This window comes from Centroberyx gerrardi, chromosome 10, assembly GCF_048128805.1.
Source record: "Centroberyx gerrardi isolate f3 chromosome 10, fCenGer3.hap1.cur.20231027, whole genome shotgun sequence".
Taxonomy (NCBI): domain Eukaryota; kingdom Metazoa; phylum Chordata; class Actinopteri; order Beryciformes; family Berycidae; genus Centroberyx; species Centroberyx gerrardi.
In genome coordinates this window covers 14371005-14391331 of record NC_136006.1, presented here as the reverse complement: position 1 = coordinate 14391331, position 20327 = coordinate 14371005, and the positions used below count along the sequence as shown (strand labels likewise).

Sequence of the window (20327 nt, the reverse complement as noted above, 5' to 3'; positions counted from 1 at the left end):
CAGTGTGGCAAACAGGAACTGGAATTAGCCCTCTAATGTCTCTAGTAAACTCTGCACAGTGTTTCCCCACAATCACAATCTAGTTAAGCGTGACCAGTGTCAATGGGTTCCTCTGCAATCACTAGAACAATGGGCGGCAAGCGGAGGGGAGCGAGGAAGCAAACATCGGCAGTCTGGGTCTCACAAGTCCAGCCTGGCTGGCTGGCGTATGGATGAGAGTTGAATTCCGTGGAGAAGCCGCCTTGTTGCCCTGGCTCGCCTGTTTGCATAGATCTGTTGACACAGAGGCCTAGTGTGTTTGACAGCCTGACGGCCTGTGCTCCCACTCCGGACCATCTAAGCATCCTGCCTTCCTGCCAAGAGAGGCTCTGTTCGTCTGCCTGGCCCCTCCAGCCGTACCGACAGGCTGCTGATCCTGCAGCGCAAAAACATTCCCCCTCATACAATTATTATTCCTAACGTGACATTATTGCACAACCGCTGCGAGGACACTCAAACCTGGAGGACAGGGCTGCATCTGCTGTGACTTATTATGCTGTCTGCGTTTAAAAACATCATGAAAAATTCACGCGGGCAATAAAAGGGAAAACAGTATTTACAGTAGAACAATGAGGCATTTCTACAAGGGGGACACTTTTGATTGAATAGCATTCATGTGCCCTCCAAACCCTAAGTAATAACAGCACTGAACAAGTCTTCTGTCTCTAATAGTAACTTTCCATTCAGGCAGTGAGTGTTTCTGGCACACAGTGTGTCATTTCAGACCACGGGGCTCTTGTACTGAGCCTTGACCCTGTTTGATAAATGAGACGCCAAAAAGCCAGAGAGGAAGGGAGAGAGAGAGAGAGAGAGAGAGAGAGAGAGAGAGAGAGAGAGAGAGAGAGAGAGAGAGAGAGAGAGAGAGAGAGAGAGAGAGAGAGAGAGAGAGAGAGAGAGAGAGAGAGAGAGTGAGTGAGTGAAAAGAAAGTGAAAGAAAGACAGAGAGACACACAGAGCAAGACAGAAAGTGAGAAAGCTTGCATTCTGGTGTGTTTGTCCTCTACAGTCTCAGTGGACTTGAGGTGTGACTGCATTGTCATTTCCCGGGGCTAAAAAGCTTGTTTCCACAGTAACACTTCCATCCCAAACTCTCAGGCAGCGAGACATACGGTGGCCCATGAGGCCAATAAGCCTCACAGACAAACCTGGCCCATTACCTTCTCTACCACACCCTTAGATTTGAATTAATTTAGATTGGGAAAAGTACATTACCACACCTGGCTATCATCTATCATCTACAGTACAATGAGAAATCAATACGAATCAAAATAGCGCTTGCGATTACTTCCCGGCTCTGTTCCAACACTAATGAAATGCATTCAGCAAGGAAATGGGGAGCGGGCAGCAAATGAGAAAACCATGTAGTATTAATATTCCCAGTGCATATGTACAATCATAACCCCCCATAGGCTCCTCTGACAGGATCGACAATAAAAGATTAATGACCACTGCAAAAAATTCACTAAGTTCCATTATACAATTAATAAGCCATGAAATACATTAGTAAATGCAGTTCATTATCTGTTCTATTCTGAAGATCCTTCAAGGATCTGAGCTAAACAAACAGAGACCCAGGGGGTCTGGGAGAAGACCCCCCCCCCCCCTCCACCATCACTGAGAGTCTTGTGTCTGAGTGGGCAGAATGACTTAGATAAATATTAGAACAGGAATATGCCTGAGGCAGACTGTTATTGGGAGCTTGGTTCATGTTAACAATGATTACTGAGGAAATGTAAAGCATGCCTGTAGTGCTCATCGCACACACACAAGCGTGCACCAACACACACACACACACACACACACACACACACACACACACACACACACACACACACACACACCTCTAACACATACACACTTAACACGTACAAACTGATGCAAAGACACACACAAACAGTGTTCATTCAGCCAGTATTCAATAATTCAAAAGCACATTGCTGAACAGTTATGGACTATTGCTGTGATGTTAAATGTATCAGAGCTGCCTACTCCATAGTATCAGTTAGTCTGTGTCTCATAAGGTAACCCAAGTAGATGGATATTAAAGTATGGCCATAGTTACTGGCCATTGACTGAGTGTAGAGGACAGCAAATGTGATCTGAATGCATGCATGTTAATGAATGCCATGATGACAAAACTGCAGATGTTTTGCTATAAAGAGCAGCTAGAGGGAGAGATACCCAACCATTTTCGTGCTTCAGTTAACATACCTGCAGTTCTCCAAGGGAGGGACTTCTCAGACGAGCTGTACAAGGTAAAACGGGAGATAGAAAAAAAATGAATATATACAGTAAAAGCCAGAGAGAAATCACAGTGAATGACATGAGTGAAATCACCTGGAAGAGACACCTTGGAGCTTCATATACCCTTTACTTGGGCCTTTCAGCACAGGGACACCAATGGTAATCACAGTGTTCGAGATAAAACAGCTAGAGGTGCAGCGTATGCCGAAGTACAGATTTGATGTTTGCAACTTAGATGTGAAGTCCATTCCAGGCGATTGTGTTTGTCGAGATCTAAAAGGTGCCTTTGGTGACAGCAGGTGGTTTGAAGACCTGGCAGCGTCGACAACAACAGAGCTATACGAAGAGATTGCCGTTTCTGTCGTTTCTGTTTTTCACCTACAGCGCTCCTTGATAAACACGCTAAGCCAATAAACACAAAAGGCCAGGGGATGGATTCCATCCTGATGGGAGATGAAACTGTGCACAGGCAAGCGAGGCGAGTTCCTAGAGTAAATATAAAACCTATTGATCTTTGTGGGAGAAATGTGGTCAGTACCGATCATAAAGTACACTCACGCACACTCACATACAGTACACAGATGCATACACCCACACACTTTCCTGCATGTTGATGATACATAAACCTGACATGTATGCCGGTGTATATTCCAACAGGACAGAGCGATTCTCAGTCTCCAAGGAATAATGAGGGAGAATGCAGGGCCAACCAGGGAGCGTTCAAAGTCCATGACAGCCAATTCAGCCACAACACTGAGCTTGCCTATTGGCCTCACAACAGAAAGGATCTAGAGGCAGAGTGATTGATGGTGAGGGTCAGTGGTGGCTGGTCCTGGATCAGTGGGGGGGGAGGAAGCACGGGCAGGTAAGCAGGCAAATAGCTCAAAGTGACGGCAGGTCCGGGGCAGGCAAGCACAAGGCACCCATCCCCGACAGCGGGACCGCTACAGGGAAGTGGTGAGGCGGGAGAGGGTTAGCTGCGGTTTTACTGATGGGGCCATCGCAGCTGAACCCGAGCCCACCCGAACCCGACAGCACTCTGTGGGACGAAGAGCGATTCTGAACCAGCCTTCCACAATAGTGAAAACAGGAGAGAGTGGAGAGGGATAAGAGAGAGTAAAAAAGAAGCTATCGGAGTGACGTTGCTGTGACGCTTTGTAGCTTGGTTAAGGGAGAGCAAGGTCGTGAGAGAGTGAGACAGAGAGAATGTGATAGTGAAAGAGAGAAGGGCAAAGACAAAAAGAGTGAGGAGGGGGGGTCATAAGAGAATGGCATCGTATGAGAAAGCAAGGGAGAGACTGAGGTACAGAGAGTCATGAGTTAGAGAGAGAGTGAAACAGAGAAAGGGACAGTTTGAAATTGAGAGAGAGACAGAGAAAGAGAGAGAGAGAAAGAGAGAGAGAGACAGGGAGAGAGAGAAAGAGAAAGAGATCATAACAGCGGGGCTGAGTAAGCCGCACAGCACTCCAAAATGATTATAGGGGAGGCATAGCAGAAAGGAAAGTGCGGCACCAAGACATGTTAGCCATAGCACATAGACATTTTAAAAGCCACCTGAACAAATTCAACGTATGTAAGTACCAATGAACCTTTTTGACAAAGTGAAAGCAATTCAGATCTATTTTTCTAAAGGGCTATTATTACGATGGAGATTGGCCAAGTGGTGGACATTGGGGCAGTGTTCTTCCCACCCTTCTCCTTTTTAAAACCTGTCTTTGTTGGTCATTACTACTAAGCACCTGCTGTTGCCACTGCTCCTATTTTTCCATTTAAGGCGACACTCAATGAGCTTAAAGAAGCAGGGCAGGGCTCTCAGAATTTTAATGAGCATGCAGGCAATTAAAAAGGAGGAAGTTTGGCGAGATGTGCTCCACTGAGCCATGGCAGATGAAGTAGAAGAATGGCTACTATCATGATGATACACCATCCCATCATGGTGCATGCTGACTGGCTGGCTGGCTGGGTGGGTGGAAGGAGTGTAAAGAGGCTGTAAAACTGCTGATGCTCACAAACAACAAGCCCAACCCTGACAGGACACTTTATTTCCCATCATTCCCTTTGGCTAGTAAGGGACTGGCTGGGTGGGAGGTCTCGTCTTTTAGGAGTTTTGCCAGAGGTCAAGTTTGACGACTACCCCCAGATGCTTGTAGATATGAAGGCGGTGATCAATTCTGGAGGTGTCATGAAATGTGATGACTCCCATCAGAACCCTTAAGTGTGCCGTCACCTCTATTGTTGTCCTGCTGAGCTATTGAACAAAGCAGTGTGACTTCCACGGCTAGGGCTAATCTTCTCCATTCACACACAAATGTACTTCTCTGGCTTTTAAAAAGGTGTGAAAATGGTGTTGCATGTTTTCTTTAGAGAGTTGGTGGGTGGCGCTGGATTGCTACTGATCCCCCAGTGGGAGTCTGTCTGCAGACTGAGTGGCTCTGAGGGACCACTTGATAGCACTAGAGTCTTTTCCACAATCCAATACCTGCTCTCCATGCCCAGTGCAGAGACAGGGGTGAGGTGGATACAAGACACTAACCTTGGCTCAGCCTCTCATTTGCTTCAAATTACCAGTTGGTAGGTAGCTAATCCTGGATATAAAACTTGCCAGAGGCTAGGTACATTGTAAAGCAACACAGGTACCATCCTGTACTTCACACCATTAAACTATGGCCCCTAGCAATGACCTTCTAAAAGCAGATTATCATGTCAAAGGTTGCCAAACGTCTATTATCTATCATACCAGTAAAAGTGCTACAAATTACCAGAACTAACAAAAGTTACATCTAAAAATAACCTTGAGACGCTACTCACAATTTTGATGCATGTTTCTCATGAATGATGAAGAGAGGACAACCAATAGAAACAAATTGTGATATGCTGCGATCTCATATCTCCAAATATAGTCAATGGCATGGCTGGATTCACTTCAACTGAGGTCTGAAATCATCTTGAGGAGGAAATAGAAGTAAATCGCCTGGCTGTGTATATTTACGGAGGGCTGTTGTGTCCAGACCCTTCTGTGGTCTGGCAGCACTTGAAGCTGCTCTATACCTGCACCTCTTGAAGCAGGGAGAGAGGGGAAATGGACACTCATACTCCTGAGTGCTGCATGCTGCTGGTGGTAGGTGGGTGCTATTTGCAGGTAAGTGGGCTGGGGTGCAGGCATGCTTCATATGATTACACACAACCAGAAAAGGCCACAGAGCGCCATTACAGATGATTAATGTCTAAGCCTGAGTTTCACTATTATAACCTTACATGTAACCATAAACGTTCCACTACGGCACAACACATTAGACTTAATTTCACCTGAATATAAGGGAATATGAAAAAGGAGAAATTGTGGTTGATCAGTAGTCAAATATCTGTAGTTACTCCCATCAGCATAGTGCTCAAACCTGGCAGCCTCAATCAAAGCAGCGATATGCAAAAGCAACAAAGAACCATCATATTAACAGTGGCTGCTAAAATGTGCCCATTAAGCAATTTCTTAAAATGTCACAGTCCATTAACCTCCAATGTAATTTCCCTTGCCACTTTAAGGAATTAACATTTTAACCAGACCTAAAAGACGGTCCACATCTAACTTGCTCAATAAGTATAAGTCCATCTTAAAAGTGTGATCCCATGAATTAATGTTACAAAACACACACGCATCATCTTCCACACCATCTTTCATATCTGAGAGGGAGGTTTGAGTGATATTGAGGCAAAGCTCATTTGTATAGCTGTAAGGTTACATAATGTGACCATATGAAACTGGTAGGTGAGGCGCAGCAGACAGGACGGAGTGTGTGGTCAGTGAGGTATGATGACAGGCAGGATAGTGTCTTAACTAATGAGAGGGGAATGAGTTCCCACTGCAAACCCAGGAGCTGCTGATACCGACGGCAGCGCTTCACTGAGCACACGACACGACACTCCTGTACCATGCCCTTCCACAAACACACAGACACGTTCTCAGTGACAAACGAGGCTCAGCATTTTGCCTATGAACTCAGTTGTATTTCATTTTTATTGCAGCTCAACCTAGAGGTGAATGAAGCAGATTAACCACGACCAAATCCTGTAAATTTCGTGCACCCTGCTAATTGAAGTGATTCTGTTTCTGATTAGCTGAGATGACACTGGAACAATTCTGTCCCTTTCAAGCCACTGGGGGCAGGAGGGAAAAAAAAATCTACTTCCAGGTTTATAGTCCAATCAGATTTGAGCACACTGCCATAAGGTTACACTATGGAATACGGCCACTGCTGTGAAGGATGAAAAAGCCATGTGTTGGATTGCGGCTGATTAGGAACACTGTGTGTGTGTGTGGGCAAGTGTGCATCTCCTCATTACCTGCTGCTAGCAGCGCCTGGCGACTCGGCCCCGAGTCTGCATCTTTCCAGCTGATTGGCCACAATCTGTCTCTCCACCTCCAGCTCCCTGGTTAGCCGCTCAAACTGGAGCTCCTATGCGCACACACACAAACACACACACACAAACACAGCAAAAAAAGAAAAGGGACTGAAGGTCAGGAATGCAATCCCATCAAAGTGAGCTTTAGGTACCTCCATTGACAGATGAGACAAATGTGAAGTCAATATGAGGGAGGCAGTTTGACAGTTTGACAGCTTGCTCCAACAGCATTATGCTTCATCGTGGCATGTAGGTTAATGATGACACAAAATAGACCCTTGGGGCAATAAAAAGAAAGCAAATCCAAAAGCAAAGGTTCTCTGACAAGTAGCTCAAAAATACAGACCCATGTACATCTCCTTACACACACTTATGTACACACACACACTCAGGGTATGTGGTACTGACATTTTATCCAGCCCACACAGAGAGATAAGCACCACTTTAGAGGGTGATATTCAGCCTTGGCGGCACTGTTCCTATGGGAGCCATGCAGAAATCAGCATCTGACTACTCTAATTATCTAGCCTGAGCAGGGCTATGACTTGCACAGCGCTCTGGCTCCAAGCACTGCATCATGACACATACACACACACACACACACACGCACGCACAGGGTCTCTTACACCCAGAAATATGAGTGCACGCACGCACACACACACACACACACACACACACACACAGAGACACACATATTTGCAAACGCCTCTCTACTCACCCACGCCCCCACTCTGTCATTGCCAGTGTATTTAGTATCTCTGCTCCCCCCCCCCCATGTTTATCGCAAAAAGCCCTCACTTACCGTACCACCACGTACATCTTACTGTAGGCAGTATGCTGGCCTAGGTGTCGTCAGTCGTCCTGTGTAATCTCTATTAACACGGTCATTTACATCCACAGCCAGGTGCATATACACACAAACACATGCATCCACACACACACACAAACACACACGCGTGGGTTCTCAGCTCCTTCTGTGCCCTGTCTCAGGAAGTTTAGCCACTCTCTGGAGCTTGGGCCAGCCTACTTTTCACGCCTACCCTCCAACCCTCCTTTTTCACCTCTGAGGGTGCTCTGAAATTTGGGAGGCTTGGGAGAGTAGAGGCACCCCCCCACACACACACTCTTCTCACCCATCCCCCAGTCTATTTCCTTGTCCCCTCCCCTGCTCTGCTCTGCTCTCCCCTGCTCTGCTCTCCTCTCCTCTAGCTTGATTCAGTCGAAGTCATGTGTAGCTTGACTGCGGTGAGAGAGGGGGAAAACTGCTCAGTCCTGTTTCCTCAACATCAGTCAGTGTTACGCTGCAGATTCCTCAGGAAGTAGCAGGGAACATCCCAATGTCCGCTCACTCCCGATACCAATGCGTGCACACATACACACACACACACACGCACACAGACAGAGCGCGGATACAGCTCTGGGAGCAGGACAGAGATAAAGTGGCCACAACACTGATCTACTCACAGGAAATGAGCTATCAATCCTCTGTGTGACACACAACCCCTACTGAGAGATTTAGTTACGCAATAATCGCCAATTTCAACCTTCCATTCCAACCAATCATCCCTCTATTCCATTCATCATCATTAGAGGGATAGGATATGTCCAAGTATGAATGTTCAGGGTGCATTATGAATGTATTTCAACACTAGGAATGTGCAGCACTTCAACACATTCCATTCCTGTTCTGCTTTCTACACAACATTCATATTACAAATTGGCTGCTGGAGAGATTAATTTTTAGCTTACGAATCTTGAGATCAGATTTGTTTTTAGCGGGAACTAGAACATGTCCAGAGGATATCTATTAACTGCTTATCCAATTGAATGCAAAGCACACACAGAGAGAGATATGCTGAGGAGCCCAACAGCAAGCAATAACCCCCCCCCCCCCCAACTCTCAGTCCTGCACAGATTCAACCACATCCTCAGAGGAAACCACACACAGCCTGTAGGTCACCGCCAGCATGAACTGTGCTCTCAGCTCGTCCCAGGATTCAGCCCTACTAAGCAGTGTGTAACGTGACAGCGCTAGGCTATCAGATCACTGCCGAGAGTGGGAGGATTGCTTGAGACATTAAGAGAGAGATAAAAGGTAGAAATATTATGACAACATTCCTGCGCACACGCACACACACACACACACACACAGGCCTGTAGCTGGTATAGGCTTACAGTGCTGTGGTAATAAGCTACAAGCTAGGGATCAGAATTGATGTTATGTGCGATTATCTGATTATTAATATTTGACTGTATTTATTTCCAAGCTATCTGAATGAACATGAGCCGATACAAATTGTTGTTGTACAGTATCCACTGTTATAATATTTTAATATTTCTAATATTGGATTGCTTAATGTGACTGTTTATTGTTGATGGTTATATTCTTGCAAATGCTGGCAACACAAATTGTCTTGTCCTGCCAATAAAGCTTAGTTGAATTAGAGAGAGAGGGAGGGCGAGAGAGAGAGAGAGACAGAGACAGAGAGAGAGAGAGAGACAGAGACAGAGAGAGAGAGAGACAGAGACAGAGAGAGAGACAGAGAGAGAGACAGAGACAGAGACAGAGAGAGAGAGAGGTGATTCAAACATAAACAATTTCACTGCCACTAGGTACAAGTCTGGAATCACTCTGTGAGTCTGCCACTGATGTGCAAGAGAGAGAACATAAGGTGATAGTGACAAGAGAGGGGGATGATCCACATGGACACACACAGAGAAGTGAAAAAAAGAGCGAGAGAGAGAGAGAGAGAGGGGGGGGGGGAGAGAGCGAGAGAGAGAAAGAAAGAGATAGAGAGAGAAAGAGAGAGAGAGAGAAAGAGAGATAGAGAGAGAAAGAGAGAGAGAAATTTAACATTCAAATATTCAAATACAGTTCACTGCCACTAGATATGAGAGTCAGGGAGCACTAGCCCACTGCCTGATTTGAAACACTGATATGAAGGAGGAGATCCCTCCAGTAGAGTGTAGATGGCATTCATACAAACACAGAAATACACACACACATACCAACAAAATGCATGTGTGTTCATCTTCAGTCATTCTCTCACACCCACACACACACATGATAATAAAATGCTTCTCACACGTGAAAAGGATATTGAGTTACACGAGTCACGCATGAATATACTAATGAGAAAGATGCCATGTATGGTGAGATATATACATCAAACCCCTTTGTTTTCTGTCTGAATGAAGACAGAGATGGCCTATTTCTGTAACTGGCACTATTCTTGGCCCACTGTTTCTCTGCCTTCCTTCCTTTAAGCTCATAATCCAATTGTCTTGTTTGGCAGTGTGTGGACGTCCAAGGTCCAGCGCCTTCAGCTTAGGCAGCACTGCTCGCAATACAGTGGTACAGGCCAGCGTACAAACAGCTATGTCTTACTAAATACTTCACACACACTGGCTGGCTTTCAATCCCACTGATTAGAAAGATAGACTGTGATCTTGATCAAACAGAGCAGGGAGAGACATCTGCTGCAGCCATAAGGCACCAAGGTTTCTGTCACTACCGATGGTCGGAGCCGCTCCAAGCCTATAGCAGGCAGGCATCCTGTCTGCATGCCCTCCCCCGCCCAGCCTTCCTCTTACTATGGAGAAGCATGGAGGCGGTCCAAAGCTTCCTGCATGGAGCTCTCTTCTCCAGGACTTTCCTGTCGCTCGACAAATTGGCTGCAGTCCTGTTCTCTGATGTAGAATCATTGGATTGGTGGTATGGGTTTTTGCATTTTTATTATCGACTTATTTATTTGATTTATTTATCGATCGGAACCCAATTTCCGGGTGGCTGGCATTATTGACAGGCACAAAGTTGACAGGGGTCAAGTGGCCCGCTCTCTCCCACCCTGCAGCCAGTCATTATACAACATGGCACCCCGTCTGTCATGCTGAGTTTACTACCCTCTCAGGTGGCATTGAGGATTATTGCCATGCTTCTTTGCTATCACTGTCCTCGGGCTTTAACGAGCAAGACCGGTGAGAAAAGGTTTTTTATAGCTCTCTTACTCTCTTTTTCCTCACACATTTCAATAGACCTTCCCTACTCTGCATGACTCATTAAGACTATTACGAAGCCTATGATGGATATGGATCCAATACATCCATAATTAGCTTGTCATGGCACATGGCTACATGCCAAAATGGGCACCAGTCTGATGAAACACGAGCAAGGATCACAGCTCCTAAGTGGGGCTCATATTAGCCATGGAGGGATATTGCTCTATACTCACTGCCCTGTGTAATTCATTGTGTTTTCAGCGCTTGGCCCCTACACAGAATGGGACACATCTATTCAGCTTAATGATCCGCCACGTCAGGCCGAGCGCAGCAGTAATGACCATTAAACAAGGCCTGTGCTTATTTAGCCCATGTGGGCCCAGCCTTCGGTCGGTGCCAGGCTTAGTGTGGAAGAAGGGCGGTGACAATGGGTGGCCGGCTTTCCTGTACCAACAAGGCCGCTCACTTCATTGTTTGCCATCACAATGAGCATCAGTCTGTCGGAGCCTGTCGGGCCTGATGGGCCTGTAGTCCCAGAGCTGAATCAGATCCTGTCCCCTCGTGTCCCCAACCGGGCCCAGAACAAACAGATGACACACGGCAGCAGGCCACGCCACCAACACACACGCTCCCATGTCATCTTAATGGGTGCTGACAATACGAGACTCATCTGAAAGGCCTGAAGTGGCCTCTGCCTTGCTGTTGTCCGCCGCTGGTTCAGCATGGATCAGAGTGGCCTAAGCCCTCCCAAACTCCAAATGTCATGCAGAAATGGACTGGACATTAAGTTCCAGAAAAGGTTCCGGAAAAGGTTTCGTTTTAAAGGTTGTATACTTTTGGCATTTACATTTTAGCTATTTAGCTGATACTTTTATCCCGAGACACTTCAAATGAGTGCAACAGTGGAATAAGTTTAGATTCCCAGATTACTAACATTTGCAAGCAACCAAAAGTAAGGAGTGCAAGGGTGAAAGGTGCGATGCCCAGACAACAGACGAGTTCTTGTGTCTTTATAATGCTCGTGTGTCATATAGAAGAACTAAGTAAAGAAATACCAATCGATAAAAGGTGAAAGGTGAAAACTGTTTAAACAAGACAGGAGCATGACCAGGTGCAAGCAGTTTACACACTGCACCTAATAGACTTGTACTACATACAATGACAATGCAGAATTACTGTGTGCCAGATGAGCAACGTTGGATGTTCTCTCTTATTATTAAACAAAAATTATATCCAATAATACCATGATTGCTGCTGCCCAAACATAGGTCTGACCTATGAATATAATAGGTCAGACATTATAATATAATAATACATTAAAAAATTAAACCTTGAGGGCATTTCTCTAGTGCAAGGCAGCAGGTTTACACACTATTGTTTGATTTATACTTCATATCCCCAACATCAGAAATTCTCCTACTGCTAAATGGATAGAGGATACCTAGACAAAGGTATAAAAATCTTTAGAAGAATTAATTTACAAATTGTTATGTCCATACAACGATGAACAGCAACAACAAAATTAACAAAAACAAAATACACACATACAGTGAACAATGTGCTTCAAAAGGTTGAAACAAGAGCTTTTAGATGTTGTTTATATACATTAAAAATATGCAAATATGAAATGGGTCGGAAGCCTTTCATTGTGTGGCAATGGCAGAATATCTTTATCATTGTGGTGACTATCATGCCTGCTGTAACTAGCACCTGAGAAGACTACTGCTGCGAACAGGGGATCCATATATCTGTTTCGAGGGGAAAAAACATATCACTGCCTGAAGTTCACCACTCAATATCTGTAAAATATAGAGGATCCATTCTCTAAAGGTGTTATCCAATTATCAGCCAAGGATGTAGGTCATCTACCATCCTTTAAAAACTATAATTTTGTCTTATCAATCATTCTGTATGAGCAAGCGTAACTGTTGTTCCAAATGGTAGCTTTCTCATTTTGGAATGAAACTCTTATAGGGAGATACACGCTCTCTTCAGTCCAAAAGCGAGGCTGCTGACTCTGTGGAAAGCACCAACGTATCAATCAAACCAAGCTCTTCAACCCAGACAGGGAAGATTGTCTGCTATGTAATAAAAATCTGTCTTTCCTACGTGAGTTTCAAACATCTTCCTCACACTAATTGGTCAAACCACACACCTGAACCAGGGCCAGTGTTGGAAGCAGACGTGTTGTTTCACCCCTGCAAGAGTTTCTCTATTGGACAGCCACAGAAAATGATAACACGTGTCAGCATATTGCCCTGGCGTGTGTATTTCTGCTTACAACTTCCAATTCCAGGGAACCACTTGAATACATTATTCTATGGTTTTTAATGCATATCTAATGCTTTGCCAGGCGGTTTGGGTGCATGATTGTGAAGATTGATTGTGGAAGATTTCTCTCTCTTTAGTCGAAATGAAATCTTATGATTGTAATTGTACTCTTCGATAACTTTCCCTTTGCCTTAAGGATACAAGGCTCCTGGCCAATTAAGCAGAAGACAGGAGGCAGGAAAAGACAACAAAAAGAAATGTATTATGATAAACCATGTAATCAGGGCTTGAAATTAACACCCGCCAATCCGCCAAATGCGGGTAAAAATGTACTGTGGCGGGTAACATTGTAAAGTTACTAGCCAATTTGGCTGGTGATGAACCAAGCTCTAAATATTTGAAGCAGGCTGTGTGGTAGAATCGATTGCGCGAGACCGCGAGTATACAAACAGTGTTGCCGACTTAATTTCTCAAAAGCGACTAGCGACAAATCTGGCGACTTTTTCTGACCATGGGAAGCAATGTTAATGTGTTGAATCCCAAAGTATTTGGCAATAAATTGGTACGCCTGATGCCGGTTTTCTCTACTTGCTTGTCTAATCCAGAGAGGTCTGACGATCACACCGTTTCCCACACGCAGCGTAGCCCCCCTCCCTCCGCTGAGAGCAGGGACTGTAGGATAGGGTCCACTTGTAATTGCTACCGGCATACACCGAAACTGGCCCGGGTGGGCGGAGTCAGCACTCATATTAAAACGGGCTGCAGCATTATACATTGATATGCAAATTATCGTATGACGTCATCTGGCGACTTCTAACGACTTTCTGAGCAGCCAATAGCTACTTTCTTTGGAAAAGAGTTGGCAACACTAAGGATAAAAATGAAAACAAAAGAGGGGAGAAGGCAAAAATTAAGACATTTAAAGCTGAGCATACACTGTACGATTTTAGAAATGTTGGTTCCCAGTTTAATTCCAACTCCTACTGTACGAGTAAATCGAAGCCAAAGCTCACGATTTATGTGCTCACACTGTACGGTCTGATCATCAAGCCACGACCTGAGTGCTCACACTGTACGTGTAGAAAACGGCCCGTCGGCCCCTGCGGACCGTTCTGGCTATTGACAATTGTCAATAAAGATTCGTTTGAAAGCTCCGAGGCAGGTAGAAGTTTGATTGCTAGCAATAATGCTAACAAGGAAGAAACGTGCTGCCTTGATCATCTGTGCCAGCCTGTGTGCCGAAACTTCTAAAAAAAAAAAGAGGCGCCGGCGTATATGGACTCGCAGGTGGAAATTCCGATTGGCTGGTAACTTTAAAATCTAGTAGCCATATTGGCTGGTGATCAAAAAAGTTAATTTCAAGCCCTGCATGTAATCAGGCTCATTATCTTCAGGGGAGAGCAGCTTTCAAAATATAGACAAACAGATGATCAACAGGACAGCAACTCTTCCAAGCACACAACAATATGCATTTATCATCGCATTGACAGAAGTAAACAGGGACTTTCTGCCACAGTGTTCCTGTTCTTCATAGCATTGTTTTTTATGATGAAATTCAAAGTACTGAAACTAGGGCTGCAACTAATGATTATTTTCATTATCGATTAATCTATCGATTCTTTTTTCAATTAATCGATTAGTAATTTAGTCTATAAAATGTCAAAAATAATGATAAACGGCCATCACAAGTTACAGAGCCCAAAATGATTCTTAAATGTCTTACTTAGTCTGACCAGAGGTGAAAAAACCCAAAGTATTCATTTTATAACGGTATGAAAAGGAAAAAAGCAGCAAATCTGTGAAGCTGTAACCAGCAAGTGTTTGGTATTTTTACTTGATAAATGACTAAAACGATTAATTGATTATCAAAATGATAATCGATTAATTTTCTGATGATCGACTAATTGATTAATCGACTAATCGTTTCAGTACTAACTGAAACTCAGAGTATTGTAGCAAATATAGAATGTTAGTTAAAGGACATAAAATAGCTTCATTTGTGTAAAACATATTCTTTCATCCAATCCTGTACAGGCATTCAATGCAATTATTAGTCATTCCAAGCTGTCTGCCAAAAGCTTTCTGACTGGGAGACGTAAAAGTAAATACAACCTGCCTACTGGAAAAACCAGCAGCATCACTCTACCTCGTACATAGAGAACAAGGAACCTAAGACGTCATAGTCCGCGCACATGACAGATTAGGAAAGCATGATGCAGGGCCGGTGGTGAGTGAAATAGTGCTCAATTTTCTCTTGGTGACTCAGCACCTGTCTACGTCTGAGCAAAAAGGAATAGTGAGGTGTACATCAGAGCAATATCCGCCTCATCCCTGGCAGCGTATGTCCAAATCCCACCATTAATTAAGACTAGAGATCTTATCGGCATTACATTTCTCATTACCTCCAGTGCAGCCCATGTGAGGAGAGCAGCTTATTAGTAGCTGTCTGATTTGGGTCTGGGCATTTCACCTAACTAGCGCAGATGGCTTTTCCTCTTTAACGAGGATGAGAATCAACCAGAAATATGTTTGTTCATTAAGTGGCAATGAGGCTTGACAGTTCTGCACTGTCACTGCAGTGTGGCAGACGTGTTCGGACGAGAGCCTAAGCCTGGTGCGCAGTGGGAGAGTGACAGCAGAGGTTAGAGGAGATCTGCAGCAGCAGGGACAGAGAACCAGGCTTGAGGTGTGAGCTGAGAGAACGGGCCTCAGGAACGAGCTGCGTGACCAGACCTGGAGGAACCACGCAGTGCAATTACTCACTCAAACTGCCACAAAGTCACCTTGTTAAAATACTGAGGTTTTAGGAAACTGGCTGCAGCGTCATGCCAGTGTAGCAGAATGATAATAAAGATGATGGATAGAAAGGCATTTAAAGAATATGTAAAATATAGCGGCACGCTGAAGTAAGACAGCATATATAGTGGCAGTTGCAGCTATAGGCGAATGGGATGGACAAGAATTGCCTCGGCACCCACAGCTGCAATAGAGCTTTATACAAGCTGATAAGTGACAACAGGCCATAAACAGAAACGTGAAAAATCATTCACACTCAGATAATGGAAAAGCAAGTTCACAATACAACATCATTTCTGCCTGGGTTCCAGCAGATTTCTAATGCGGCTTTACAAGCGTTTACTGTAGGAAGCTTACAGAGTTACTAAAATGACTTTAAAATTCTTCTTCTGTCGAGAAAGATTATAGAGTAAATTGACATACTGTGGTTGTATATACACACACACACACGGAAAATAAGGTCAAAATAAGGTAATCCTGTTGGAGAAATAGGGTTCCTAAAAGATTTGCCTCTCTGGAGCAGCTCTGATGTGTTGCTGGCTGCCCAGGTCCAATCATCTCTTCCAGCATGGAGACCAAGTTCTACCAGCACACTTATGCTGAATATGATTCTATGAATGACAAAAACAATGGCCACATAAACACAATACTGATGTTAGATTACTAGTGTCGTACTATGCCAATATAGTCCATAGTTCATTCCAAAACAAGAGGGAACTCTGAGAGCGCAAACCTCCACCAACGCTGAACAATTCTCCAACTTGTTGTTACACCAAAAGACATCATTCCTATCAATTACATTTTAAGTTAAATTGATTTCTTGAACCTACAAACACACCCTTAGGGTTTGGAATCAAGTTTCGATCTCAGTTACGTTCATAGTTATAACAAAAAATTATAATCATCTAATGGCAGAAATCCCAGATCTGGATCACAACCAAACCATCTGATCAATTGTTCCTTGGCCCAAGTTCCTCCGTCCTCCAAATTTGATAGAAATCAGTTCATAAGTTTTTGAGAAATCCTGCTTACAGATAGACAAATAAACTAACTAACAGGAGAGAAAACATAACCTCCTTGGCAGAAGTAATGAGATATCCACAATTTGAAAAGTAAAAAAAAAAAATAATGGACTGGACTTCAGGTAAATATTTTCTTTTCCAAAATTGATATAAAGTGTTTTGAAATAAACATTATAATACCCTGGAGGCTTCCACCAGTTAAAAAGTACTGTATAAATATCCTGAGTCTCGCTGTGAGTTCTACTGGAACGGAGCTAATCACAACTTCATTTTACAAGTGTTTAGAACATTAATATGGGTATGGGTAATATGGGTGTGTTAACATCAGCATGAGAATAATTTTTCTTCCACTGTAAACTGGTCTCACGTGGGTCTGCCTGACAAAAATAATTCGGAGCTGCTGGCATTTCAGATGAACCATGCCGTTGACACAGATGAGTAGGACCCTCGAGGACATTCTTCTTTTCCACTCCCTCTCCGAGACATGAAAGAGGAAGTTGCAATTTGGCTTCATCATTAAAATGCCATTAAAGAGGCTGTCATCTGTGTGGTGAATGCCATTAAAGAAGCTGTCATCTGTGTTGGTTAGTGTGGCAGCCAACACTTGGCACATGACAGACTGACAAGAGAAAGAAAGACTGACTATGAGAAAGAGATGGAGGAAAGACTGCACAAGAAAGAGAGTGAAAGAAAAATCATGTCAAAAGATATTTATATGATATTAGCCATGTTAGGCCAAAATATTTCTATTTCCAGGCAAAATTCCCACTTTCTTGACAAATTCTTTGGGGTGTGATTATTTTTCCATTGCTTTGTTCCTTGAGTTTGACGTCTTGTATGGCTCATTTACAACTGCCATGTCAAGTCAGAGGTCATCACAAAGTGACAGACACTACAAGCGGATGCCTCTCACTTACCAATGGGAACATGTCACGCTACAAGAATGTAAACAACACATGGAGAAACATATCAACCCATGGAGGTGAGGGGGACAGAGAGGGAAACTGGTCTGATTAAGACAACGGGACACTTGATGGGCAACGGAACAGAATTACTTTTATTTACCAAGTACATTACATGTGCAATGGGTTTCATTTGGTGTGGTTGTTGCTAACAGTACATATTACACACAAGACAGAAACAACTGACCAATCAGTGAGTTATTTAAGAGGGGCAATAAACCTGGGAGAGTAGTCTAGACTAATCCTTTAGCTGGAGTGAGGTAGCTTCATCGGCTGGCTACATTACAGTTAAAATGAAACACTATAATTTTTCACTGCAGCCTGCTCACTTCTATGCAGCGGTCAACACAGTTTCTCCTTTTTGCCCCTTTTGTTTAATGCAGCAACTGAACAGCTATTACATAGGGTGACATCTAAATTAAACCTGGCTTCAAATGTGCTGTGTGACAGCTGATCATTGTGTGGGATCGAGTCTGTCATGTAGTGTGTGGCCGGGCTTCTAAAGACCGTGCTTCTAATCTCACAGCAGCATCTTATCATTGGTGGTTTTATCACAGATGAGAAAAAGACTGTATCAAAAAGAGGATTTATTCCCTTACAACTGCAAAATGCTTCTTACAAGAGATTAAACTCTTTCCCTACATTTCAAAAGGCAATCTTTTTTCTCCATCCACCTGGTTTTTTGATCCATCGTAGTTTTTGTTGGAGCTGCTGTTGTTTTGCCTGGCTGAAAGCTGCTGCGCCCACAACAAAAGTTGCGATGTGAGGCTGTTGATGGCAATGCCAAGGCCTAGTGCCAGTAAATGAGAGCAACACACAAAGGCAATCTGTATCTCCTCGATTGGAACAAAAAGCCAAAATGCCGCAGCAGCGCAATCACATAGCCAGTGCAATTCATGTAGACCTGCGAACATAGGAGGACGATTTCCACGGAGGGATCAATAGCGTCGTGTCAGACAAAAAGAATGTTGCTCCAGGGTCTCAATGAAGGGAGCGAGCAATCTTGCGACTGTCAATCTCGAGCTTGATGTAGTGAACAAAGAATGCAGTGGCTGTGGTGTGGTGTGGTTACCTCAAGATCGCTTATTTGAAGAGCCAGAGCCCCTCATCTAAAAAGAGATGTTGGGGGAGGGTGGTCATCTAGAAAACCAAAACCTCATTTGTAATCCATCCTGGATTCAACAGAGTCAACATCCTGAACTTCCTCAGCGGATGCATGCCATTCCAAGGACGGCCCAACAGCATTCGCCGTTCCTCCACCTTCGTGAGTGCAACGCCTGCTCCCTGATGAGCGGGCCCTCTGTGTGGGCTGATGACAGTGACACTGATGATGATGATGATGACAGTGATGGTGATGAGGATTAACAGGCCAGGTGGGGAGAGATCTCCCAGGGCTGGGTTCAGACCGACAGTGCTGCGCCAGGCCCGACACGACACTCCTTTGACATCATGTCACGTTGGGAGCAGATTATCTTCCCTCCCTCCCTCCATCTATTCTGTTTGCCTCTGCGTTGACAGCCGCCTGCCACAGCGCTATAGAGCACCATTCACAGGTGACAGCTTCTCTGGCCCTGCCTCTTCCCGCCTCTCCATCAAGCTCACACATTCATTTTTGTCCTTTTCTCTTCACTCCCCACCGCCCCCCCCCCCGCTCCCTCCCTCTATATCTCCCTAGATCTCTCTGAGTGCTCTCTCTCTCTCTCTCTCCTCTGTATGGCTAAGCTCTCTCCTTCACCTGTATCCCGCTCCTCCCCTCTGAATCTGTCCGTCTTTCCCTCTCTCACTCGCTCCGTTCCCCCATGGGGTAATTGCTCGGAGCCCGGCTTCCATTTTTATGACTATAATCGAGGCCAGAATGCTTATGCCTCCAGATTTCTCCTTGCCTGTGTCACAGCAGCGGCACCGGGAAGAGGAAGGCAGATAAGACCCTGAGGAGTGGAGAAAATCACCAGTCGATTGTAATTAGAGCCCTTATTTCGCCTATGGAGGTGGAACAGACACTATCACCGGCAGAGCAAATTCAACCTTTCTGCTGTGCTTACAGCATGGAAATGCATAACGGCAAAAATACTGCATTAAAACTTAACCATGACCGCTACTATTAACTCCTTAAGCTGGGTCACTTAGACAAAGATGATTCTGGCCTCATTAAAACTAGATAGAGGATCGCATGGGTATCTCAAGTGGGTAATATTTCAGCCAGCTCATCAACGCTTTAAGAGGCTGCTGGAGTTGTAGCACTCACAGCAAGGTCAACCGACGAGCTTCGCAAAGAACGTTTAGTGAAGTGTGTATGTGTGTGTGTGTGCCTGATCCTGACAAAAGCAGGGTCACAGTGAGTGTACTCCACTTTGCCAGGGAGAAGCAGGAGGCAGACAGATTCTTCATGTGTAATGGACTCCAACAAAGTGGGAAAATTCCACTGTGGTGTTTTCTGGGAGGCGGTGTGTTGAGACACAGTGGTGCGGCATGCCTAAGAGGCCCGTTTTGCCAGTCTCTGTGGTACAGATAGGCATGCCCAGGCACAGCTAATAACAGCACTTCTAAGAGCACAGCCTCATGGTGGAGGAATGGGAGCACACCGAAACACCCCGGC

The 20327-nt window shown here is 44.6% G+C and overlaps 1 protein-coding gene across 8 annotated transcripts in view; it reads right to left on the bottom strand.

The window, feature by feature from the left end:
• Positions 1–20327, bottom strand: part of LOC139923039 (plakophilin-4-like) — a 73068-nt gene that overhangs the window by 31451 nt on the left and 21290 nt on the right. For all 8 annotated transcript variants that reach the window (XM_078285985.1, XM_078285987.1, XM_078285986.1 and 5 more), the window contains 2 exons: positions 6622–6734; positions 2251–2285 (listed from right to left, as the gene is read on the bottom strand). In XM_078285985.1, the coding sequence (XP_078142111.1) occupies positions 2251–2285; positions 6622–6734 (148 nt within the window). The remainder of the gene's footprint in view (positions 1–2250; positions 2286–6621; positions 6735–20327) is intronic.